Source organism: Hyla sarda, chromosome 10 (genome assembly GCF_029499605.1).
Source record: "Hyla sarda isolate aHylSar1 chromosome 10, aHylSar1.hap1, whole genome shotgun sequence".
NCBI lineage: Eukaryota > Metazoa > Chordata > Amphibia > Anura > Hylidae > Hyla > Hyla sarda.
The window spans coordinates 18702751-18730449 of NC_079198.1; the positions used below are offsets into that span (position 1 = coordinate 18702751).

The window sequence follows — 27699 nt, forward strand, 5'->3', positions numbered from 1 at the left end:
GGACAAAGGTATAGGCAGAGAGCAATGTGGTCAGACAGAAAAGAATTTCCTCTGTACTATACAGCAGCTAATAAGTACTGGAAGGATTAAAATTTTTATATGGAAGTAATTTACACATCTGTTTAACTTTCTGGCACCAGTTGATTAAAAATAAATAAATCCACAGAGTACCGCTTTAAAGGGGTACTCCGCTGCTCAGCGGACAAGCTCCCAGTGCCGGCTCCACCATTCGGAACAGTTTGTTCCAAACGCTGAGCAGCAGAGTACCCCTTTAAAGGACTGTCCATATAATACATGGACATTAGAGAAGCACATATCGCTTCATTAAACTCCATTTAGTGCGGTCCAGGCTCCAGGGCATCTAAAATGGCGGATCCACATGTGAGGACATGGGGCAAGGAACTCTGGGAAGGCGGGAACAATGAATCACATGCAGGATGCAGCCTATCAGCAGCCAGTCACCCCCGTGATGTCACAGCCCTATATAATCGGCAGCCATATTCCAGCCAGTCACTTCAGCCTTTTACTGCAGAGAGATACAAAAGACAGCGCTTTGTGTGTTACACAGACAAGCTTTTTCCAGCAGCGTTTCACCTCCTAGTCACGTCAACGAGAGCAGTGCATTTTTCACAGAAAATAATTTTTACGGCATCCATTAACCTCCCAGTCACTTTCTACAGCAGTGTATTAAAGAGAGGGGCAGAGAGCTGTGTGTTGCCTCATACATTTGAACAAGCTGCATCAACTTCATAAACCTTAGCAGAGGATGGAGGAATAATTTTTCAGCGCAACTCTGTGACTTTGTTCCACAACAAATGGTCTGCTGGTTATACTAGTCTGTAGACGGTATAATACCCAGCAGTCCATTCCTAATAGTCTTTGAGACAGTGCAATTTTGGGTTTAGTACACAGCGACTGTGTGCTGCAGCACTGTTGTGTACTGCTGGTGTTGTGCAATAAACATTTTTTTTAAGCGTAGTGTAGTGCATTTTTCTGCCCTCATAAGTGCATACCACATACCTACATCTAAATAGTGTACTATTTTGTACCTGTTTTATTTTTTTTTATTATTTTTTTTATTTGTTAAAAAACATTTTTTTTTTATAATTGATTTAAAAAATATTCATTAAATAAAAAAATAAGGGCCAGATTGCAGTACAATGAGGGTGCACCTCCGTGCTCATGTAGGTGATGGATATATCTGTATACTGTAGATAGTGCTAAGGGGGCAAAGAGGTGTTTTAAAAATAATTATTTATAACATTTTTTAGAATAAAGAAGTTCCATTCTATATTAGTCAAGCAGCACATTCAGGAAACTTAACAACCGGACATTTATTTAATGCAAGATTAGATTTACACAGGAGATTGCTGATACGTGTCGGCCCCGGACAACTTCCTTATTCTATGATAGATCTCCAGGAGAGTCACACAACGGACCGTCATCTACAATGAGGGGATTTATAATAACAGGTAAGATTTCTATACATACAATAATACATTTATATATCAGTGATAAATAGTGACTATTCTGCCATTAGTTATATATCTGTCCTAGGAATAATAAGGCGTCCTATCTACAGGACCCTGCACATGCTGATAATGTAATGATAGGGCTGTATACCCAGCAGGGGAAATGTCTTGGTGACAGAAGTCACATGTGTTTTGTCTTCGCCTTGTCCTATCATTTACTGTATATTATGTAACTGATATTCATGATGAACAGGATCCTGAGATTTCGGGGATCACTGTTCCAGGACTGAACAGAAGTTTGTATTAAAGGAGAACTGTAGTGCAATATAATGTATCCCCTATCCGAAGGGGGTCTGACTGCTGGGACCCCCGCGATCTCCTGGACTGCAGCAGTATACTGGAAGGGGATGTTCTGTCCCTGCATGATGTGTCGGCCGACATGACCCCATGTATCCCAGCGGTCAGACCCCCCGAGACTTAGAACTTATCCCCTATCTGAAGGGGGCCTGACTGCTGCGACCCCCAAGATCTCCAGGACTGCAGCAGTATGCTGGAAGGGGATGTTCTGTCCTCGACTGATGAGTCGGCTGACACGCCCCCTCAATGTATCCCAGCGGTTGGCCCCCTCGAGATCTATAACCTATCCCCTACCCGAAGGATAAGTTATATTGCACTATGGATGTCCAAAAAAACGTTCATAGGGGCCGATATTAAGAAGTTATACACAGCATCTTAAAACAAAGTTACTAGCTTACTAGGTACAGGACACAACAATGAGAATATATTAATATTTTAGACTCAACAAGATCATAAGTGCAGGTTTTATATTGTTTTGATGAATTTAAATTGTAGACTAAAAGATTGTAATTTTTTTAAATGTAAATTGACAATTGAAATGTACAAAATATAGGTGAGGCTCTTATCAACTAGTGTCCTGAGACCCGAGCAACTCAAATTACACCTATACCCACAGTGTTGGATACTGCAATAGACTAAATAGACTAAAAATCTCTAACAGCAACGACCATATACACAAAGCCGGGACCGCCAGCGCCACACCAGGTACTATGTATACAGCTATGCTGTATTATTGAAGCCCGTTTTACTTTCCCACTAATCCCACTGCACATATCTGAGACCGCATAATCTCTAGCAGTGGGTCTCCGCTCAGGAGAATCAAGCCCTTCTTACAATTGTATGCAAACAGTATAACTCTTGTCTACTAACATTGTTTAAAGTTCATTTCAACATCGCTGCCCATTATTGAGACGGCATAGTCTCTAGCAGCGGACTCCCTGCATAAAGAGCCAAACCTGTGTTTCGGATTACAAATATTCACAGACAATGTGATTGACTACAACAAAGAATAATCATTGTATCAGTGACTATTATACTATGCACTTTATAACATCATGACCACAGTGCTCTCTGCTGACACCTCTGTCCATTTTAAGAACTGTCCAGAGTAGGAGAAAATCCCCATAGAAAACATATGCTGCTCTGGACAGTTCCTAAAATGGACAGAGATGTCAGCAGAGAGCACTGTGTTCCAAAAATAAAAGAATTTCCTCTGTAGTATTCAGAAGCTAATAAGTACTGGAAGCATTAAGATTTTTTAATAGAAGTAATTTACTAATCTGTTTAACTTTCTGGCACCAGTTAATAAAATAAAAATTAAATTTTTTTTCCCCACCGGAGTACCCCTTAAAGTAAAATCCCACTGCAAAGTTCAATTCAAAATGGATCTGGCAATTCAGTTGCTGCCTGAGCCCTTCATGCAGAAATCTACCATTCTATTCTATCTATCATTTACCAGTGTAAACTATAGTAAGTCTGCCAGGTAATTGAGGCCCACCATCTTTCACATGTAGTCCCACACCATTTTCTGAATGTGGTGTGGTGGCCCAGTACAGGAGTTGTTTCCCCGTACCCTTGCTGTCCTGTCAGGCAGCCTCCTTCAGTGTCCCCAGGGCCCCTTGCACATGATTTTCCCTGTACATATGTTCTGCAGTGTATTGTATAATAAAATGTGTTGTATCTTTAAGAGTTATGTCATGTGATTGTTACCCAGGAGGTACCAGTGACCAGGTGATCCCAAGAGACACGTATGGGCTCCCTGCTAGTCTCCCCCATATAAGCCCTGGATGGAGCTTCTCTCTCTTCTCTCTCTTCCTGCTGAGGTCATGTGCAGTCGCCTAGTGTGAGTGTCCAGAGTGTTGGAGACCTCAAAGTCCAGTCCTGCAGCCACCATCAAGTCAAGTAAGATAAAGTCACAGTTTTAAGAGTCAAGTCAAGTCAGTCCCTGTCATCTGTCAAGTCTGCGTGGTCTGCATTCAAATGTACAAGTCCCAGCAAGCCCTTAAGGTCTCTGCGTCACTGGTCCCCTCTTTGGGCCCTGGCTGAACTGTATAGACTTTACTATCTGTCTACCCTCAGTAAAGCTACCGTTGTCCGTAACTTGGCGTTGGAGTCTTTATTGCCCCCGTGCCTGGCCCAGGATCCAGTGTATACCTTCGGGTGGTATTAGGCTAAACCACGCCCTGGTGTCATGAATACAAGGGGTTAATGCCATGTGCCCTAGGGTAACAACATCTGCCCTCATCACACCCTGCTACTACAGTGGCAAGAGTGGTACAAACCAGTCAGAAAGTCTCAAATTTTTGTGAATTAGATTTGTGACTTTTTTTTATGCCAAACACTGGTGTATAAACAATAATAAATCCGCCCCAAAGTATTTCTAAAGTGTCTCCAAAAAATGTAATCACACAATGTTTTCCTTTTTTCCAATCCATGCTCCGTCTTCAATCCTCTCTAGTCCATCCAAAATGATACAGCCAGACTTGTCCTTCTCTCTAGCCGTTACACCGATTCCTCCCCCAAGTCAGTCACTACACTGGTCCCATTAAGTCCAGAATACAGTCCAGAATTCTCAGTTTCACCCACAAAGCTCTCCCCAGTGCTACACCTCCCTACATCTCCTCCCTCATCTCTACCATCCTACACATCCTCTCGGATCTGCTAATAATCTAACACTAACATCTTCTATAATCCGAACCTCTTACTCCGGTCTCAAAGACTTTGTTCGCACTGCACCAGTTCTCTGTTATATTTCCCTGTGCATACAGGACTGAAACACTGGAGGTGTAACAATGAGATTGTATTCAGCCCTGTATATTTAACTACACCAACAAGACTCAGGCCTAGGGTGGCACCTTATTGGAAGGCAGTAGCTGGGGACAATAATTTTTTTTCCTTAAATCTTTAGCTGCTGCCGCCAACTTGGGACACACCCCATCAACAATATATACAAACAGATGCTCTATGTTTATAGAAAAAAGAGGAAAAGGTGGAGTTTAAAAAGAGAAGGTGGGGCCAAAAGAGGAAGGGGTGGAGTTTGCAGTGGAAAGGGTGGCTCTTAAACAGGAAAAGGTGTTGTCTCCACAAGAAGAGCCGGGAAGATTTAGATTACGTTGGTGCATGACTTTAGTCAGGGCCAGGACAACAGAAAACCTAAATACACCACTGCTTGTAGTCACATCACATTTCCCCCATATGTTCAGGGTACACAGAAATAGATCAAATAAAACACAGTCTGTTACTGAACAACCTGCACATAAATTGAAGATTTTCCTACCCTTGGTGAAGGAAAATAGAGATTTTATTAAAGACAAGACTCGAGTATTATGCTTAAAACCTCTTTTACTATATCAGCAGCAAAAGAATATATATAAATGTTTCTATCAGAAAAAACTTGAAAAAAAACGTAAGCATGGTGAAGCCAAACATGCTACCATGCAATGTAAATCAATCAGAATACAGTATATGATATATGAGTGACAGTTGGTATCATATCTTCCTTCTTCTTTTGAGCAAAGGTAAATAGTTTGTAACAGGAAATCAATTCAAGTAAAGTAGAACCAGAACAAGAAGAGTCTTCAACAGGAAAGAAACTTCAGTAGAAGTGTGTAGATCTTTTTGGAGATGACCATCTTAAGTGGCTGAAGAAATGAAAGTAAAGTAAAGAATCATAGGGTTCATTGGGTAGGATAATACTGGCGTCCTGTCTTTAATAAAATCTATATTTTCCTTCACCAAGGGTATGAAAATCTTCAATTTTATTGAAATACAAGACACTCCTATTATGCTAGTTTAAAGCTAAGCATGAACATAAATAGAAAGACACACACACACACACACATATATATATATATATATATATATATATCTCAATCATCAATCATTATAAGATATTACAAAAGTACCATAGAAACATGAGAATCAGGTTTGATATAGAATGTTTTGAAAGTTGAATCGAATCAGATGACCAATTTGCGGCCTTAATAATATCAGAAAGAGAAGTGCCAGATTAAAATAGTTTTGTAGATACAGCTCCTCTAGTAGAATGAGCGCCAAATTTAGAGATGTCGATGCCAGCCATAGCCATAGTTAATTAAACCCAGCGGGCTAAAATGCTGGAAGAAACAGGTTTGTGAGGCTTACAAAAGGAAATCAGAAGTTGAGAGGAAGAAGGGGAGCATAGAGATTCCATTTTAGACTCATAAGAGCGTAAACAGCGTGCAACGCAAAGTTTGTGTTGGTGAGGAAAGGTTAGGTAAAATACGGAAATGTAAGATAGTTTTTGTGCGATGATAAACTGTAAAAATAACTCCTTCAGGGGAGTATAGTCTTCTAGTTATATCAAGAGCTCTAACATCAGAGACACTTTTTATAGATATGAGACATAGAAGAACAGTAAGTTTGAATGAAAGTAACTGTAGGGACCAGGGATCATTGTCTTCCCAAGAAAGGAAAATATGTAAAAGAATATTGACATCCCAGGTAGAATTGTATATAGGAGGATGTCGGAAACATATGCCTTTTAAAAGTTTGCATACGAGAGGATGTGTACCAACCGGAATGGAATCAATAAGAGAATGTCTAGCAGAAATAGCGGAGCAATATAAGTTGATGGTTCTATAAGCTCTACCAGCGTCAAAGGATGCTGAAAGAAAATTTAGGATGTTAGAAATAGATGTTTGTAAGGGATCCAAGTCCCGTTGAGAGCACCAATGAAGCCAAATTTTCCAGGCTAATCTGTAAGCAGATCTGGTGCCTGGAGCCCAAGCGTCTGAGAGGAGTTCTCTAGTTGTAAGATAAAGTGGAGAGGTTGGTCTGGAATTCCCAAGATTAAACAAGCAATTAGAACTAGTTGATCTGATATAATTAATGGATGAAAGTTGCCAAGAGGGTCCTGGAGGAGATCCGGAAAGAAAGGAAGAATGTGAGGATAATCTATTAAGAGGTGAAGTAATTAAGGGAACCATGGTTGAGTTGACCACCAAGGAGTGATGAGAACCATAGTCAATTTCCGAAGTGAGGTTTGCTGAAGAACCTGAGGGATTAGATTGAAAGGAGGAAATGCATAGAGCGTTTCTTGAGGCCAGAATTGGAGGAAAACGTCCATTCCCAAAGCATCTGGGTCTGGTCTCCTGCTGAAGAACTGAGGAATTTGACAGTTCAGATGAGAAGCGAACATGTCTAGATGTAGAGGACCCCATAATTGGTTGATTTGTTGGAATATTGAAGGATGGAGTTTCCAATCACTGAAATCTGTAAGGAAGCACGAGTTCCAATCTGCAATCGAATTGGAGATGCCTGGAAGATATTCTGCCTTCAAGGTTATATGTCTGTCTAGACAAAAATGCCAGAAATCTTTCGCAATGTCTGCAAGGGCTTTTGATGTCATTCCACCAAGATGATTTATATATTGGACCGCAGATATGTTGTCCATGCGAAGTAAAACACAACAATGTGAGGAATCCTTCACAAAACTCTTTAGAGCGAAGGACCCAGCCAAAAGTTCTAAGCAATTGATGTGTAATGGGATTCTGAAGAAGACCATTTCCCTCCAGTAGAGAGGGAACCGCAGCAAGCTCTCCATCCCGATAGACTTGCATCCAATTCTATGATAATGTATGGATTCGGATGGAAAATGGTTTTGCCATACCAAACTTGGATATGGGAAAGCCACCAAAGAAGTTCTTCTTTGGCATCTGAAAATAGATGAACTTCGTCTAAATATCCCAGACCTTCTCTTAGGTGTCGGATATTTAACCGTTGTATGGCTCGATAATGGAGGGGAGCTGGAAAAACAGCTTGAATGGAGGCTGAAAGAAGACCCAAAATCCGAGTTCTCAGAGAAATAAGATCTTTGCGAAAGATTTGGCAAATTTCCTTCCGAATAGTCTTCAGTTTCCTGGGGGGAAGGCTCAGAGTGGTTGATCGAGTGTTGATCATAAAACCTAGGAATTCTACTTCTTGAGATGGAAGTAGAATGGATTTTTTTGTGGTTGGTAAGAAAGCCTAGGTTGGAGAGGAGAGATAAAGTCCAATCTCTGTGAATGAGAAGAAGAGATACGGATTGGGCCATGATGAGAATATCGTCGAGGTAAATAATAAGACGTACTCCTCGGCTTCTGAGCAGTGCAACAATTGGCTTCAGTTTTGTAAAGAAATATTTGGGGGGAAGGATAAATTGGAATGGTTAAGTAAGCATCCTTCAGATCTATCTTGATTAACCAATAGTCTTTCAGTAATATATCTCTTAGGAGATGAATGCCCTCCATCTTGAAGTGTCTGTACACAACAAAATTGTTGAGTAGTCTCAGATTGATAACAGGTCTGTTACCTCCATCTTTCTTTTTTTACAAGAAAGAGATTGCTGAGAAAGCCTGGAAATTTTTATGGGACGGGTATGATGGCTTTCTTTGCGATAAGATCTTCTACTTCTGATTTGATCAGATTTTGGTCTGTTATTGAAAACTGAATAGGATGAGGAAGAGTGTATTGGATGGGCGGGGACACAAATTCTATTAGGAAACCTGATAAAGTGTTCAGAATCCAAGAGTCTGAAGTAATCATAGTCCAATTAAATGGCACATTGCATGGAAGAAAGTGGAAGACTTACCTGTAGATGATTTTGCATGTGGAACTCCTCGCTGTCCTCTAGGGCACCAAGTCCTGGCTCGGTAGGGGAAGTATTTTGGACGATTTGGAGCTTGGTCCGTGTAGTTTGGTTGTTGATACTGTTGATATTGTTGATAGGAGCTTCGGGTTTGTTCTCTGGGGAGATAGCATCCAGAAAAGCGGCTCCTCCCTTTTCCGGCTCGACCAAAAACACGGTTGGAAAAGACCTTCTTCAAGGAGGTCTGAGCTTTATTGATGAAGGAGAAAAGTCCTACATATTTCCCCATTTCATGAAAAAAATCTTCCCCAAATAACATGCCTTCAGTGGGGCGAGTAGGGTCATTAGAGGCAAGATTTGTAAGTTGTTGGGCAATTTTCATTAGAATAGCACGTTTCTGATCGATAGATAAGGCTGTATTGGCGTTGCCAAGAAAACATATGGCACATTGTGCCCAGACCCTTAAAATTTCCATGTCAACGGGTTTGGAGGAGGTAGAGGAATCTTCGACTAAGTCGAGAATTTTTGATAGAACATCTCGCAGTTAATCTTGACAGGCTTTGAAGCTTCTGTCAATCCCCTTTTTTGGATTCTTGCCTGTTTTCATAAGAAATTTGTTTAAAATAGGATCAAGTTCCGGAGTCAATGAGGAACTATACGGAAGGGTAGGTCTGGGACATTCTGCTTTCAATTTATTGCGGGTACTCTTGTCCAGACCTTTATTTATCCAGATTGATAAAAATTTGACCAATAAAGGATTAGGGAGCCATTCTCCAGATCTAGGGTGGTGGATGAATGACGGATCGAAAGAAGAAGGATCCAAATCTGAAATTACATTTTCTCCACTCTCTTGTGAGAGATATTCATGGTCACCGATGACATCCTCCTCCTTTGAATCCATAGATTAATCTGAATCAGGTTCAATAAAAGAATTGGGTTTTGACCTCTTAGCGGTTTTCTGAGCCCGTTTATAGTGTCCTTCCTCTTGGGCAGAGTGTAAAATGTGTGTTTGAGTAACACAGTCAGAGTGACCAACATTAGGTCTGTCATCTATTAGAATGTCTTGGCGAACCCCTTTTGAGAGTTTCTTCAGGGGAACATTGCCCTCAGCGGTATGATGTCTCTTAGCAATACCTTTTTTTGGGGACATTAAAACCTTTTGCTAACTTAGAGACTGAGGTCTCTGGAGACAAATATTGGTCAGAAGGGATTTTAAGGTTCACATTAGAAGAACGTGAGCTATGGAGACAGATTTGGATATACTGTTTTGCAGTACTGTGACTGCAGATTTGACTGCAGATTGAACAGAGTGGGCCACGGAATAATTCGCCATATTTTGAAGATGCTCATGATTATCAATCTCTGAGCTTAAAGGTTGGGGACGCATCTCTCTGGAGAGATTTGTGGATTCTTCAGGCATTTCCATATGGGAAGTATTAAATAAGCAATAAATAAAATATATTTAGAATAAATGAATAATATATATATATATATATATATACATATACTGGTAGATAATATATATATATATATATATATATATATATATATATATATATATACTAAGCATATATCAAGTACCTGAAATAAAGTGGCAAGACTGAATTTTTTTTGCTTTTATTAAAGCAGTTATTAAAATTGGCCACTAGATGGTAGCACAGGATAGGAAATGAATAAAATTATTAAGGTAACAATTAGGAAATTAGCAAATATGTAGTTAATTCACCGAGTACAGGAGTATAGGAGGAGGTACTGTGCTGTGTCACTGACAGGCGGTTCTGACTGACAGGATTCCCGCCGAGACACAGCAGGTGATAACCACTCTGCTGTGAGATATCGCGAGACCCGCGGAGTGCAGGCAGAAGATGGCGGTGATGACGCAGGTAAAAAAGAAGATGAAGGGAGGACGGCGTGTCGGGAAGGTTCCAACAGTGGCAGATGGTAAAAGGGACGAGCTGAGATGCCGGACAGGTAAGATATAATGAAATAATGATCTGAAGAATGTCAATAGAGGAATAAGTACAAATGAGAAATTGAAAATATAGAGTGATGACGGCAATAGAATAGCCTATGTTGTGTCTGTCTGGCCCTGCCTGTTAGTCACTTATATTGTTGTGTCTCATCAGTGCTGTAGTCACTAATATCTTTGTGCGGCCAAGTAAGGGGTCGTCCGGAATTGGGGAAGGGGGTCGTCAGGTGGTAGGGGGGCCCAGGGCAATTTTTCGCACCAGGGCCCTGTGGTTTCTAGCTACGCCCCTGCCTGTCACTATGCTAATTTGGGTGACTGGTCAGACCTGAAGGAGGACTGCATGTGTTCTGTGAACTTAATGTCTGTGCTAGTTGGATTATGTCTTTTATTTGATCTCATGGTATATAAAAAGCCATGCATTCCTCTTCAATAAAGAGGGCTCGTACTCCAAGACTAGTGCTGTCTGGTCCTTGGGGTAATTCTGCTGTATTCACTTGATATCCTTGTAGGGTCAATGGAAGAGCTGTATCGCTATGCAACTACAGTATACTACAGCTTCATTGTAGCTTCTTCTATGTGGTGTTCCTGTTGACTTCTATGCTGGTTTTCTCTGGGAAACCCCTAAATTAATGACCATAGTTTAATTAAAATATTTTGAGTTGATCTGAGAAATATAAAGAATCTGATGATCTTTTCTCTTGTAGTTCTCCTCGGCCTCACAATGGATGTGACCAGTGGAATGGGCCGTATCCAGCTGATCCCTCAGTATCCGATTATTAATGGATCCGTCACCATGAGTGTTACTGGGATTACTGGGGACATTCAGGTTGCCACCTGGTTTAAAGGACCAAATCCATCTTCTCAGTATTCGATCCTGGCATATTTTCCTGGTAGTTTTTCCTCATTAGTTTCTGGACCTCTGTACAGTCCTAGGTTCTCAGCTTTCAATAATGGTTCATTACAGATCAAAGATCTTCTTATCACTGATCAAGGGAATTATATAGCGAGGATACAGACAGGGACACAAGAAGACATAGCTGTGACCCTGACTGTCTATGGTGAGTATAATTTTTCTCCTTTCCGGATGTTATAAGATCACACTGCACCTCATGTATGAAGTTGTTGCTCTTACACGTTACAACCAGAGTTCTGCTTCCATTTTGTAAACTGCACTGGAGATATGTTTTCTGATCGGCTGCTGGGGGCAATTTTCACCCATAAGTCTCTATTGAGTATTTGTCATTAGAATGGTTTTTACTTTTACAGAAAAAATATACACTTTCTAGCTCTGAATCAGTAGAAGACGCTATGATCCATGTTGACTATGAATGATTTACAGTATGTAGTCCCTGGACCCTATGTCATTATAACAGCCGGTTCCTGCACATGTCATAGCGATTGCACGTGTCTTTATACCACAATATTACATATGAATATTAGCATTAGTGCTAAAGAGTTGGTAAAGTCCTTTGGCATCTAGAAAGCTAAGAACCCTCATGTCTTCCTTGATCCCAATATATTCAGCGTAAAGACTAAAAGTGATGAAGTGACCAATGTGACCATATTCATTGCCCTAATATTTGAATCCTCAGTATTATTTGCCCCTGTATACAATAGAATCAAGTCACTGGGTATTTGAGCAGAAGAAGCTCCTATGAGAGGGAGGTCATACTGGCCCCGGGTCTACCATGATTTCCCACAGTGAACATCCCCTTCTGAGGCCGATCCTCACTGGCTGATACATTCCAAATATAATTATTTAGTGGTCGATGTTGAGAATAGGACCTAAGTGCGATCTGGTTACAATAGAGTAATTTATACAACTAAAATCCAGATGTTCCTCAACTCAATATGTCATTGTCTTGGAATAAGATGTTAGTGTACAGTGCTGAAAAAAATTATTGGCCCCCTATTTTCTCTAGTTAGTACAGGAAAATCTGTGCTGTGGCCCCTGAATTCTAAAGATTGTGGGTACAGAGTGAATGGTGGGGGCCCGACCACTGTGATCCTGACTGATCAGGAAAATGGGGGTCTTGTGCCTCTTTGTGGTTGGAGCAGCCGTATACATAATGGACATGGCTTCATTCACACACTATGGGACGGCTCAAGATACCCAAGCTCTGTTTTCCACCATCTCATCTGCTTTTGTTGTCAGTCCCATAGAGTTTGAATAGAGTGTCAGTGCACAACCTGCAGGAACCCTGTTCTTGTGATCGGTTCCAGCAGTCAAACCCCCATTGATCACCTATTCTGTAAATGGGTGTCATGTTGTAGTTTTGGGATAAACCCTTTCCACTTATATAGTGCAGATTAGGCTATTATTAGAGAATAATGTAGAAGTTCTTGTATGTGCCTTCTGCTTACCTGTTTTAGCTGAGGTGGCAGGTACATTTTTCAGTTATTTCTGATTGAAAATCTATCACTGAAATTCCCATGAATCCTCCGGCTGTGCAGAGATTTGGTGTGGTGTTTGATTACTACATCTGGTCATTTAATCAGACCGCTATCACTGGAGGTCACCCTTGTGAACTTATTGGACTCATTGTTTTTTCTCTTTATATTCAAAGTGCGTTTTTTAAAGAAATATTGTCATCGGGTGAAAGTGATTTGACCTAAAATCACAATTGAGGTGTTTTGTGAAGTTTTGAAGTTTTTAGGCTGTGTTTTTCTGGTTGCTGTAAAAATGACTAATTTTCAAAGTATCCTCACTACACCCCTAAATTAATTTATATCCCTAGATGAGAAGTGTTGTTTCAAAAACAGGGTCACTTCCTAGGGTCCAGGGCTAAAATCGTTCCTTAGACCACTGGGGAGTCCAAATGCTTGCTAGACCCCTACATGAACTTTTTGAGGCATGTAGCTTTCAAAACGGGGTCACTTCTGGGGGAGGTGTCCATTCTACTGGTATCATGGGGGCACTGAAATTTCTCATATTTCCCAAAAGCAGTTAAAGCAAAATCTGCACCAAAATGGGGCTCCTTTCCTTCTGAGCCCTGCTGTGTGCCCATATAACCTCTTGATAACGCTACCTCTTGATAACGCTACGTCGTAGCGAAACATGTTAGGGGGCAGAGTGGATATTTTAATTACGATAGCGCTGCTACTCCTATCAATTAACCCTGTGTGACCTGCAGGCATACAGGATAGTCCATTTATAAACAAGAAGTACAAAAGTAGCAGAGAAGTCTGCATTGAGAATTCAATACTTAAAAGAGTAAATGGAGCAAACAGCGCTGTTTGATTTTAATATAAAAGTGTGTAGTATATAATAAAGCTTATGGGAGTTTTAATTTACAATTAAGTAGTATATGGGAAATTAGGATTTTTTTGGATTCCCAAAAGGGAATCTTTTGGAAATAAACATATAACACCTAATGGCCACATATGGGGTACTAATGTACTCAGCAGAAATTAAGTTACAAATTTTGGGGTGCTTATGCCCCTATGTTCTTTGTAAACATGAGAAAATGTAAGCTGTAACTACATCATATGACCCAATTCTAATACATTTTCTGAAATATCTGTTAGGGATCAAAAGCTCACTACCCCCTAGATAAGTTTATTTAAGGGTGTATTTCCAAAATGGGGGGGGGGGGGGGGGGTCTTATGTTGTTGCACCTCAACTCCTTTGCAAACTGGCTGCAAATGTTCAATCTCCCTGCAACATATCCAGGAAAGGATCAGCAAACACCATGCTCCAAAGGTCCCGTGCAGTCTCTAGGGTCCCCACAGTTACATACAGGATGGATCATTCTTCATAAATCTCACCTTGATTTGTGGACTCCTGCATCAGCATATACTCCCTATGGACATCGGATTATAAACAGCTCGATAAAAGGCTCAAGCCAAAACATTACTAAAAATCTTCACCAACAAATTATGCGTCTTTGAACACGGTTTTCATATGCTGACATTAAGGAAGACTGACCTGATGAAGCATAAACCTCATCTGCTGTGCTCATCCTTTCCTGGATACTTTGCACAAATTCTGGTGGTAAAGAGGTTGGCACCATAACACACGAGCACCAAGACTATTGAGTTGTGCTGCCCAGGAGATCGAGGTAATCTCCCTGCAACACCACCACAGAGTGAGAACAATTCCCTGTAGACCCTCTTAGCTTTAAATAGTTCCTGTCATGATCTTTTTTAATGTTATAATCCTCCCAGTTCACTGCCCCATCATGATAACCCCCTGCCTTTATTTTTATTATTTTTTAGTTTTCTACCTTGATATTGCTCTGTATTTTCTGCTCAGTCTCAGTCAGATTCACAGACTGGGAAGGGGCGTTCCCCAGTAGGCGTGACATCATCTGAAGCCATACAGGGGAGAACTTCCTCCCTCACTCTGCTACACACAGCCCAGAGCAGTTCATTGAGGGTTGAGCTCTGATTGGCTAAGGCTGCACACACCCCTCAGCACTCCAGACTGCATTTCCCAATTTTGGACTTCTGTCAGGCCAGCAGGAGTCCAAAGTCTATGTAAGAGATAGGGGGAAATGGGCTCTGGACAAGTAGGGAGACACCTAGTGGCAGCTTTTTTAAGCACAAATAAAACATAGAAAAGTTCATAAAAAAATAAAGTACATTAGAAAGATTTTTATTTACCATAAGGAGTGCAATAGCAAAAATTAGCTTTAATGACAGTGCCCATTTAACTTTTAGATAAAGGTCCTGGATAAGAGACTCTTATACGGTACTCAATTCTGATGCACATTATCTATTGCTAACTTTACAAGATACATTTTACTTTTGATCTAAATAGAAATGTCATTATATAACACTTGTCCCCTCGTTGTTTCTCAATTTACAGAGCCGGTCACTAAACCTAAAATTACAGCACCCTCCAACCAACCCAAAGAATTTGAAAGATTCGCCCTAACCTGCGACACCTCACAGGCCAATACGATAAGATGGAGCAGACGTGGTGGCAGCATCTCCCCCATCACCACGTTATATGGAGATAACAAGACTCTGCTCTTCTTTTATTTAAAACGAGAAGACGCAGGAGAATACCAGTGTGAGGCTCAGAACCTTGTCAGTAAGGATTCCAGTGATCCCTACAAAGTCACTGTGGCCTGTGAGTAACCATAATACTTGTACTGGTGTGACCATTATAGACTGTATCTTCTGTATTATAACTGGTCCTGACATTACATATACGATGATCTGATCACTGGAGTTGCCAGAAACCTTACAAATAATAATAGATGGAAGTTTAAAAAAATTATAATATGTTTCCATTAATGGCTGGAAAATAGGTAGAGAAGACTCTATTACAAACTCTATCAGGTTGCCTACAGTTGTGTATAAATCACATTAAACTTTACATCTGAACATGTTGTTAAAATCATCTAATCCAACAAATACAATTTTCTGGAGAATATCCGTCTTTGTTCAGCACCTGAGATGTCACTGGCTGTGAATAAAGTTATAACCATTACTTTCTGCCATGAATTATCTCTTGTCTATAGGAAGCTTCACTTGTTGGATCTTCTTCTCTTCTCTTTGTAGATGGCCCAGACTATGTGAAAATAGAAGGGTCGTCCTATGTGAGGCCGGGTTCTTCCATCACTTTATCATGTTCGGCTGATTCTTTCCCAACTCCTGAATATCAGTGGAAACACAATAACACTGTCCTAGAGGAAAAAACTAACAAATATAGTATTAGTAGTGCTATAAATGAGAATGAAGGCCTGTACTGGTGTATAGTGAAGAACACAGTGACTGCCCGCACGGCTTCTGTCTCTATATACGTGAATGTGACTGATGGTAATCCCATGGGACTTATACTTGGACTTGCCTTTGCCATAATATTTGGAGCTCTATTAATAATTATTGGAAGTGTCTGGTTATACAGGAAACGTGTGACCAAGAGGATGAATGGTAAGAGGAATATTGACAGGTCTACTATCAGAAATGATGGCTACAAAGGACACTTAGCAGTAGAATTTAGGGAATCACATGCCCCAAAGTAAAGTACACCTTACTCTGCTATCAGTGTATAATCATGTAATGCTAACTAAACAAAGTTTATTATTTTTGTGTATTGTGGACAGATGTGATGGATTTTCAAAGAGACAAAAGTTTCAGGATTCCTGTGATAAAAGGATTCATGATCCAGTAACACTTCAATTCCCACTTTTTTTATGACACTAGCTGAGTACCCGGCGTTGCCCGGTTTTTCCTTCCTAATCCTTGTTGGGGAGGAAAATAAACAAAGGAAGAAGCTCTTGACTTCATATCCCGTCCCGTCTCAACCTCCTTTCCCGTCCTCCTATCTCGACCTCCTTTCCCGTCCTCCTTTCCCATCCTCCTATCCCGTCCTCCTATCCCATCCTCCTATCCCATCCTCCTATCCCGTCCTCCTATCCCGTCCATCTATCCCGTCCTCCTATCCCGTCCTCCTATCCCATCCTCCTTTCCCGTCCTCATATCTCGACCTCCTTTCCTGTCCTCCTTTCCCGTCCTCCTATCCCGTCCTTCTATCCCGTCCTCCTATCCTTTCCATCTATCCAGTCCTCCTATGCCGTCCTCCTATCCTGTCCTCCTATACCGACCTCCTATCCCAACCTCCTATCCCTTCCTCCTATCCCGTCCTCCTATCCCGTCCTCCTATCCCGTCCTCCTATCACGACCTCCTATCACGTTCTCCTATCTCGACCTCCTATCCCGTCCTCCTATCACGACCTCCTATCCCGTCCTCCTATCTCGACCTCCTATCCCGTCCTCCTATCTCGACCTCCTATCCCGACCTCCTATCCCGACCTCCTATCCCATCCTCCTATCCCGGTCCTCCTATCCCGACCTCCAATCCCGTCCTCCTATCCCGTCCTACTAACCCATCCTCCTATCCCATCCTCCTATCCCGACCTCCTATCCCGACCTCTTATGTCGACCTCCTATCCCAACCCGTAATATGTGTACCAGTTATTGAAATATCTCCAGCCGTACGGAAGTTATGTGAGAACATACATTTCCCATTGATTTGTATGGGACGTTAAACAAAAACCCCGACCCTCACAAATGGGGGTAGTTAAGGGTTAAATTAACTATCCTATATTTTAAGTGGATATATAAGTAACATGTGACCAAGTATTATCAAAATATATCAAGCCGTTTAGAAGTTATACAGTAACATATATTTCCCATTGACTTGTATGGGACTTTAAACATAAACCCGGCCCCTGGCAAATGGGGGTGAGTAAGGGTTAAATCACCTATCCTATGTTTGTTGTTGACATATAAGTAACATGTGGCCAAGTTTCATGTTAATATCTTTAGCCGTTTGGACGTGATGCTGAAACATACACACATACATACATACATACACACACACGTTGAGTTTTATATATATATAGATTATTAAAAACAGACAGTATAGTGAAAAAACAATTACTACAGGGGCCTGGATGTAAAACACAGCTGGGATTCTGATTCAGCAGTTTTACTCCTTAGATGCCAGGATCAACAGCAACCTCAGCATATAAAGAGTTTCAAAAAGGGAGAGGACTCCTTCTGTCTGATCATTGGCATTCTACTACTTAACTGCAGGGTGCAAAAGACTCAAAGTTGCCTTTTGTATCTGCCTTTTTGGTTATGCCTAATAGGTTGTCTGTCATTGTAAGATATAAGGTATTAATGCTTTGAGATACTCTCTATGCTTTGCATTATACAAGGGATCTAAGACTTCAAGCCCCCTAGAGGGGCAAAGATAAAGATTTCATCCCTCACCCACCTGAAAATGAGGGATGAAACCCACAAAAAATTATTTTGTTGTAATGTCCCCTAGAATAAATACAACTTATTATTTCATAAATTGCAGGTACCCAAGAATATAACCAAGAAAATGCTACAACTCAAAATATTAAAAGTTATTTATCTCAAAATGTGGAAACACAAAAACTTTTTCCCCACAAAAAAAAACATGGTTTATTGTGCAAAAGTAGTAAAATGTAATATAAAAAAATCCACCTCAATAAAGAAAAAGTTAGCTAAAAATTATATTAGCCTGGTCTCAGTTTGTCCCACTGAAGGCCAAATCCACATATATAAGCCGCCTGCCGTGATTATTATAACAGGTATTTTCCAATTGTGTGATCAGACCCTTAGGCCTTAAAAGGCCTGGTCACTAAGGGGTTAATGTTATTTACACAGATAAATGATAGTTTCTTATGATATTTTGTGATCCATCCCCAGAGTCATCGGAGAATAGAAGGGAAGACATCCCTGTGTATGAAAATGTGAAGGTATGTAAAGATGTCTTAAAGGGACTGTCCAGGAATAGAATACCAGAGCTAATAATCGGTTGGCCGGGCTGTCTTCTTCCTACTTCTGTGTGCAGGAATCGTCACACCTCCCTTCAGCCTATCACCGGCCACAACGATGTCCCGCCTCGGCCGGTGATAGGTTGAAGCGCCGTGTGATGATTCGTGCACAGAAGGAAGTAGGAAGAAGACAGCCCGACTGACCCATCAGCTGTAGCGGAGCTCCGGGGGAACGCAGGAAGGTAAGTGAATGTTTATTTTCTATTTTTTTTTGCAGCCCGGGCAGGATGGAAAAGGAGTAGTCTGTACTAGACTACTCCTTTAATACTAGGGTAATAATCATTTTTCACAATAGACAGTACCTCTTTAATGCGTGGCAGGTCAGCCGCCAGGTTTGAACCAGCCTTAGAGTTCAGTTTAGACCTTCACCCGATGGCAGACCTTGATAAGCGGACCCTCTATAAAAGTAGTGGAGCACCCCTGTTATACATCTCTGGGATGAGGTATAATGGTCTGTTTGGTCAGGACCTCCATCTAATATGCGGCAACTATGAAAAGCGATCCAGTCCTGCAGGACAATTTCATCACCTAGTGGAGTCTTTGCCTCTGGAAATTGCTGTGGAGACCAAAGGAGAATCAATGCGCTTCTAGATGGGGGTCTACAATAAAGTGTCCATTCAGAGTATGTGATGTGTGTTAGATTCTCACCAATATAATTTTATATCATCATATTATTTATATTTCTACTCTACTTTTGCAGGCAGCGCAACCAAAGGAAGAATCCTTATATACGGTGAGTATGGGTAAAAAAACTTTGGCCTCTAATTTGACCATGCTGAGTCCACCTATATAACATTTAAGGTGTTACTGTCATTAGAAACAACTTTTTTAATTTAATACTTTCTTAAAACCTAAGCATTTTCCTAATGAACTTCATAAAAAAATTTGACTGCTAAATATTAATCATATTTTTTTTTAAACGGCTACTAGGGGTCTCTGTCTCATCAATTTTGCAAACAAACCCTGGTATCCTAATTTCTTTGATCCTAACAATCAGAAGTTTGGACCTGTTTACTGAGAGGGTGTTTGGTTATCTCCCTGCTCTGCTCCCTCCCGTCCCTCAGTGCTGTGTATCAGCATTAACTAGTGTGAGCTGAACCCCTGGCTTCAGAGGTCACATTCCTAGGCTTTACATGTGGGAACAGCTTTATTTAAGAACAATGGGTTAACATCACTCTGTTATGTGATAAAAAAAAATTAGGGACCACTATCTAAACCTACTACATTCTCCCTGGTGCCGATGTGAACAGAGTCTTACTGGCCATATATTTATCTAAGATGACTGGTTCAGTCGACATCAATTCCTTCCAACCCCCCCATATGCATTAAAAGAAATCTGTCACCAGTGTCACCTGTAATAACCTGTCGGTACCAAAGGTGAACTAGGGCTTAGAGTTCAGTTTAGACCTTCACCCGATGGCAGACCTTGATAAGCGGACCCTTGATAAAAGTAGTTGAGCACCCCTGTACCTTGTCCCATTCAGTGGCGTGATAAAAACAAGCAATCTCCAGGTAGCAGAGCGGGATCAATGGAAGCGCTGAGACCAGATAAAAAGTTAAAAGGATTTATTTCCCATAATGCAACGCGTTTCACGGTCACCCGCTTCCTCCGCCTGAGGAAGCGGGTGACCGTGAAACGCGTTGCATTATGGGAAATAAATCCTTTTAACTTTTTATCTGGTCTCAGCGCTTCCATTGATCCCGCTCTGCTTCCTGGAGATTGCTTGTTTTTATCGTGATTCTATTTCAGCGGGACGAAGCTGCAGAGACCCTTTGATGATACACCCTGTTCCATTGTTGTACTTGGTTGGAGTACAACTTCATGTGGTAAGCGCAATTCACACTTAGCGTTACCAACTCACCTTTGGTGTTACACTACGGAGCGCATCCGTTTGTGTTTTTTTTATTTCACCATTCAGTGGCGAGGATCTCCAGATATCTTGTCCGTTAGCTCCCCCACTGGGCACCCGGCTTGTGGCATGGGTGGAGCTTAGTGACTTCACTGCTACTGCGAGGCCCAGCAGAGAGCAGCACTGGCTTGGGGCATGGGTGGAGCTTAGTGTTGTCACCGCTGCTGCTCCCTGCTGGGTCCCGCTGTCACGTCACTAAGCTCCACCCATGCCCCAAGCCAGGTGCCCGGAGCTGGAGCTAACACACAAGATTACCGGAGATCCCCACCACGAAATGGGACAAGGTGACTACTGTTGTCATCAGTGTCACCTGCACTAGCTGTCAGTCCTGACAGGTTAGTGCAGGTGACACTGGTGACAGATTTCTTTTAAATCTTGGCTTGGGTGAGCATGCATGTGTTCGGAATAGAGAAGGAGAGGTCAGATGATGCCAGACTCTTCCAGCATTGACTTATCTCTCTTAATAACAAAACAATAAGACATATTCGATCCTTCATTTCCCTTATCATCCCTGTCGAATCCCCAATACATATTACATGGTCGGCCAGTCCTGAAAACACCAGTAGATATGGCTGACATTCACATAATGGCCCCTTATCCAATGATGTACATGACCGGCAACATCCTCGGTGCCCAGCATTACAAGCAGTCCCGCTATAAACGCTTTTTAAGAGTCTACACAATTTTTATTCCATCTACTAGTCAATAATGTTCCAATAAAATAGGCTAAATCATTTTAGTGACCATTAAAGAGGTACTCCTGTGGAAAGCTTCTTTTTTTATTTTTTATTTTTTATGAACTGGTGCCAGAAAGTTAAACAGATTTGTAAATTACTTCTATTAAAAAATCTTAATCCTTCCAGTACTTTTTAGGGACTGTATACTAAAGAGAAATCCAAAAAAGAAATGCATTTCCTCTGATGTCATGACCACAGTGCTCTCTGCTGACCTCTGCTGTCCATTTGAGGAACTGTCCAGAGCAGCATATGTTTGCTATGGGGATTTTTCTTGCTCTGGACAGTTCCTAAAATGGACAGCAGAGGTCAGCAGAGAGCACTATGGTCATGACATCAGAGGAAATGCATTTCTTTTTTGGATTTCTCTTTAGTATAGTTTTCCATGGGAGTACCCCTTTAAATGGATACTCTGGTGCTCCAGCATTCTGAACATTTTGTTCAGAATGCTCGGAGCCTGTGGCCGTGATCATGACATCACGGCCACGCCCCTCATAGTATCACACCACGCGCCCTTCATGCATGTCTATAATCAGGTCGACATGACCCCTCCCATAGACATGAATGAAGGGGCGTGGTGTGACACTGAGGGGTGTGGTGTGACACTATGAGGGGTGTGGTGTGATGTCATGATCACTGCTGCAGGAACTCTGTGGTTATTACAAACGCCCGGTGCTGTGAGAGTCCGGGACCCCAGCAATCAGACATCTTATTCTCTAACCTTTGGATAGTACCCCTTCAAGGATCATTAACTAATCACTGAGGAGTAATCTCATTATATAGAATATAACTAGAAGCAAAGATATGTAACATTTTTACTACATACGTGTCCTGTTAAAATTTTTATCTTGCAGGGTTTGCAGTTCAGACATGAGGACACATACACAGAACTGAAGAAATAAGAGACGGTGATCACTATCACACGAGAATCTCTGTACACATTAGAAGTCAATGACAGCGACGCCCAACCCCCAAGACTGACTGAAGTCACCATAACCTCCATCTTCTTCTCAGGTCATACTTTTGGTCTGGGAAACCAAGATGTATTCACTGGAGCAGTCCTTGTGTATACAGAGCGGGAGTGAAGGGACAGGGAGGCCGCAGGTGAACACAAAAGCAGAGGACCACACACAACTGCATCCTGCATCTCCGCTTCCCAAACTCTGGTGATACTGATGTGGTAGGAGGATGAGCTGTAACTTCATGATTTATTATGGATTTATGAAATTCAGATCCGTCTGATGAAGATCTCATTCCCTTCCTATCATCACTAAGAGGAAGAAGCATTTTATAACCTGATGTTCATGGTTTAGAACAAGATGGAAATATCTATGAGCTCCAAGGAGACTGAACCGTGTATCAGATTGTGATGTCCAGGATTCTCCTCTTCTCTTGTAAATGGATATTTTAGGGAAATGCTTACAGTAAAAATTTAAGCAAATCTAAGGAGAAACAAATCACTAATATACAGGACATGTGCTCCTCAATGTACAGACTGACAGCCATAGGCAGCCATTGTGGACGCTGTGGAAACTGTCCCTGGTCATCTAGTCACTGCTGAATTTATAGTCACATATGTCTTTGTTTCCCGTCTCCTTATGTTCTATTGTATAATACCTCTTTTATTTTTTTAATAAAAATTTAGAAATTTAGGAATTTTTTTCCTGTCTCTTCTGTCTAGATCCGATCCTCTATTAATTGGAAAGATGCCTGAAATAGGTTTTCCCAAGACTTAAAGCGTACCTGTCAGATCCCACAAAAAAATTAAATATGTTACTCAGTATCTAATCCTGACCGTGTACATCTGGTTTTTACGCCTCTATCACCTATATTTATTATATAAAAAATCCCTCTTTTCATTAGCTCACAGTGTTAGAAATCCTCTCAGGGGAAGGGGTGTGTCCCTACTTGTGGTGGTGGGAGGGGGCGTGTCCCTCCTTGTGGTGGTGGGAGGTGATTGGTGTGTGGTGGGAGGGGGCATGTCCCTCCTTGTGGTGGTGGGAGGGGGCGTGTCCCTCCTTGTGGTTGTGGGAAGTGATTGGTGTGTGGTGGGAGGGGGCATGTTCCTCCTTGTGGTGGTGGGAGGTGATTGGTGTGTGGTGGGAGAGGGTGTGTCCTTCCTTGTGGTGGTGGGAGGTGATTGGTGTGTGGTGGGAGGGGGCATGTTCCTCCTTGTGGTGGTGGGAGGTGATTGGTGTGTGGTGGGAGAGGGCGTATCATTCCTTGTGGTGGTGGGAGGTGATTGGTGTGTCTGCTCATGCCACCTCTTGTCTAGTCATCTCTTGTCCATGCTTCATAGACAAGCCTGATGCTGCTGTAGGACTGGTTAATGTCCCAGTAAGTATAGGGACCCCCTAGTGGTGGGATTTTCAGGGGTTTTCTTTATTAAATGTTTAAAAGATTTTAAACAACCAGATTACAAGAGGTCTTTAATTTTCTTTAGTAAGAACATATAAAAAGTTTTTGGATCTAAAATCACCTATCAGAGGATAAAAGGTAAATATTGATGGGAGTCCAACGTCTGGGACCCTCACTGATCACTAGAGAAGAAACCCTTGTTCCCTGAGTAAATGGAACAGCAGCATGTATGCTTGACCACAGCTTCATTCAATCTCTATGAGACATGTGAACACAGCCAAGATCAGTGCTTAGTATTGCTCTGAAGTCCCATAGAGAATGCATGGTGATGTGGATGATGTGTGAGCTGCTGCTTTACGAACTCAGGGGACAAGTGGCTTCAAGTTATTGTGACTGCTTGTACCACCACTAATGTGATGTGACAAAAAAGCAGCTTTTTTTTTACGTTTGTCATTTACCATACAATTAACATTAACATTGTATTTTGCTAGTTTAGACATTTACGCATGGGCTGATAGCAAATATGTTTGTTTACTCCTTAATGACCGGCACCGTATATGTACGGCACGGTCGTGTGGCAGGTCTATTAAGTGATCTCTGGAGCTGAACTCGCTTCATATCTGTTTGGTCCTGGCTACTATCAGCAGCCAGGACTCGTGGCTAATGCTTGACATTGGGGATCGGGCCGATGCCCGCGATCAAAGTTGATCATGGCCCCTAAAATGCTGAAATTACACTCCTAGCAGCTCAGTGGAGCTGATCTGGATCGTCGCAGGGAAATCTTGAGAGAGGATGGCGGGAGGGCCCTTACCTGCCTCGTCGCAGTCCGATCGGTTCTTCAAAGCTCCAGTCAGCCATGGCAGGCTAGGAGCAGTGGAGCAATGATAACACTGATCAATGATGTGCTATGGCATAGCATTGAACAATGTAGGCTATCTAAGCATTAAATGTAATAGTCCCCTATGTGGACTTACAAATTGTGTAAAAAAACAGTTAATAATTGTTATTTAACCCTTTCCCCACATAAAAATAAACAAAAATAAACATAAACATATGTAGTATCGCAGCACACGTAAATGTCCGAACAATAAAAATATATTGTTAATTTAACCGCACTGCCAATGGCATATAAGTAAAAAAATACCAAAGTCCAGAACTGCGTATTTTTTCTCACTTTGTATACCCTACAAAAATGTGTAAAAAGCGATCAAAAAGTCCCATCAAAGCAATCCATATCCATATTTTTTTTTATTAATCAGATGGACCTAAAGAATACAATTAAGGTTGAATTTTTACTGAAAAGTGCACTGTGTAGAATTGGAAGGCCCCAAAAGTTACAAAATGAAAAAATGAAAAAACACTGTACTCTTAAGGGGTTAATTTAAAAAAAAAAATGCTTTTTGGGGGAAAATGAGAACAAGGGGACATTGTTTTTTTATTTTATTTTTTTATTTTTATTTTTTACAATTTTTATGTTCCCATAAGGACACTGACCCATATATATCAATCAGCCTGAAACACTAATTGTCTGTTTTTCCTATAACAACCAATCACAGCTCAGCTTTCATATATTAACAGCTCTTGTAAAGTGAAGGCTGAGCTGTGATTGGTTGCTGTGGGAAAAAACAGACAATTAGTGTGTAATATTGCTATCCCTGATCTGCAAAAGACCGGGGGCTAGATCCCATAGCCCAAGCCATGCCCCCTAACCACACCCCAGTTATGCCCCTAACCATACCCCAGTCACGCCCCTAAACACACCCCAGTCAGACCCCTATGCACACCCTCATTCACATCAAATCGCACACAGATTACCAGTATACAAAAATAATTATCAGCATACATATTACTGCCATATTGTTAGTGACCATATCTAACCAAAACTAAGACCAATATTACCAATAATACCAGTACAAAATACAAAAATTCTCAGCATCTCCAAACAAATGAAACACGTGCACAGGTGCACAGGTACACACTGCTAGTTTTGCGTGTTACCAGTAGGAACAAAGAATACCGCCATACATGGACCACCACCATTACCACTGACTAATAACACTATTTGTTACTGATTAAAATAAACTATACAAAAGACCATATTTCCAAATACATTCACCACACAGAGGTAGATACCAGCTATTAGTCAAGTCCTGCACATAGTTGAGTCAAGTCTAATTACAAGTCAAGTTAATTACAAGTATATTGGTCCAGCAAGCTGCGAGGTCCTCTGGGTACTGGCCACCTCTCTGGGAATTCTGGCCTTAGCTGCGAAGATAATTCCAACTGTCTTATACTCAGTAAAGCCTCCGTTTACCCATAACTGGTTGTGGACTCTCACTACTAGCAACTGGGATAGTGGAGAATCTGGGCATATAGTGTTCCGGAACCCTAAAACCACACGTCACGAACACATAGGGGTTAATACCATCCGAACCCCGGGGTTCAGATTCAGATTCCACCAACCTACACCACCACACCCGTGGTCCCGCCATTCACCCAGTGGGTCACCACATATAAAATATGGTACATGTTGTTAATGCAAAAGTACTAATTATAGTGGGAGGAGGGGGGGGGGGTGTATACTGTATTCTGGGTAGAAGCATTCATAAAGTAGGCAGCAGGTACATGTGTTGTGTAAACTCGGCCAAGATCCATTTTGGTCAGAGACTGTGTGGCCCAAAAAGAGAAGTACTAGAAAGGAGAACAACTACAGTGAGAGACGATGTCCAGCATGAGTCAATAGATATGTTTGTTCTCCCTTTGATGGTGTCTGGCTGCATACTATGTTGTATTTGTCAGGTCTGCTGCAAGGAAGAACTCTGCAAAGTGACTGCACAGAGATAGGAAGCCCGGTAATGGCGAGAATCAGAGTGTAGGGGCACATGACCGGGGGGAGATGAGCAGGCAGGTTAGGATGGTCAAGGGGAGCTCAGGGGTGAGGCACGGGGGGCCCTGGGGGGGGGGGGTGGCATTCTGAAGCTGGTGCTCCTGGACCTGGTGACATACGTCTAGGGGTCAAATAGGAGGCCCCTGGTTATAGCTGTGCCTTCAAGTCCTTCTCCTGGCAGGTGTAAAATATTATGACTAGTTTGGATAATTGGTTATTTGGGTGTATGATGTTCATACAGGGGGTTTTATTGTGACAATTTTTTAAATTGTTAATGTTCAATAAAATTGGTCTGCTGTGGCCTTGTACGATCAATAAGTGTGAGTTGTTTTTCTGGGAAAAGGTGGTTGGTGGTCAAAGCCTAGCAATAGGATATCCCCTAGTCATGTATGTAACCTCAGAACTTGTATGTAACCTCAATGTGATGTCCCAGTACAGGTACATGGTCCTGTACTACCTGTAGGCCCTGTCAGGTTGAGTCCCTCGGTGACCTGGGGTCTGCCCTGCATGGTCCCCCTTTATTCTCCTGTTTGTTTAATAAATGTGGTGTATGTTCCTTTATTGCTTAGACAGGATCCCTATGTCTAGATGATATAGAGGACCTGTGGGAGGTCTCAAGGACCTGTGTGTAAGTTGTCACATGTTATGTTATTCAGTCACATGATTTGTTGTCACATGTTCTCCCAGAGAGCACCAGCTTAACCTATGACCCGCAGCTTGACTAATGGGCTTTAGTCCAGATCCCCACTATAAAAAGGGGTGGCCATTTGCAATTCACTCACTCTTAGATCCTACCATCTGCTCTAAGAACACGTCTTTGCTGAGACAGCAGCTACCAGAGATGTCAGGACAAGTGATCAGCATCTGGAAGGCCCAAAAGCTTTAGTCTCTCCAGTAAGTCTCAAGTCTATGTCTGCTGTCACTGAAACTAGTCACGTCCTGCACATAGTCAAGTCTAATTTCAAGTCAAGTTAACTACAAGTATATTGGTCCAGCAAGCTGTGATGTCCTCTGGGTCCTGGCCACCTCTCTGGGAATTCTGACCTTAGCTGTGAAGATAATTCCATCTGTCTTCTACTGA

General features: G+C 41.7%; 1 protein-coding gene across 1 annotated transcript in view; it reads left to right on the top strand.

Annotated features, from left to right (window-relative positions):
• Positions 1-23086, top strand: part of LOC130294331 (carcinoembryonic antigen-related cell adhesion molecule 5-like) — a 58531-nt gene extending 35445 nt beyond the window's left edge. The window contains exons 10-17 of the mRNA XM_056543953.1: positions 9064-9101; positions 10280-10407; positions 11110-11463; positions 15216-15482; positions 15917-16288; positions 18602-18651; positions 19430-19462; positions 22228-23086. Of these exons, the coding sequence (XP_056399928.1) occupies positions 9064-9101; positions 10280-10407; positions 11110-11463; positions 15216-15482; positions 15917-16288; positions 18602-18651; positions 19430-19462; positions 22228-22275 (1290 nt within the window). The 3' untranslated portion in view covers positions 22276-23086. The remainder of the gene's footprint in view (positions 1-9063; positions 9102-10279; positions 10408-11109; positions 11464-15215; positions 15483-15916; positions 16289-18601; positions 18652-19429; positions 19463-22227) is intronic.
• The last annotated feature ends 4613 nt before the right edge of the window (positions 23087-27699 follow it).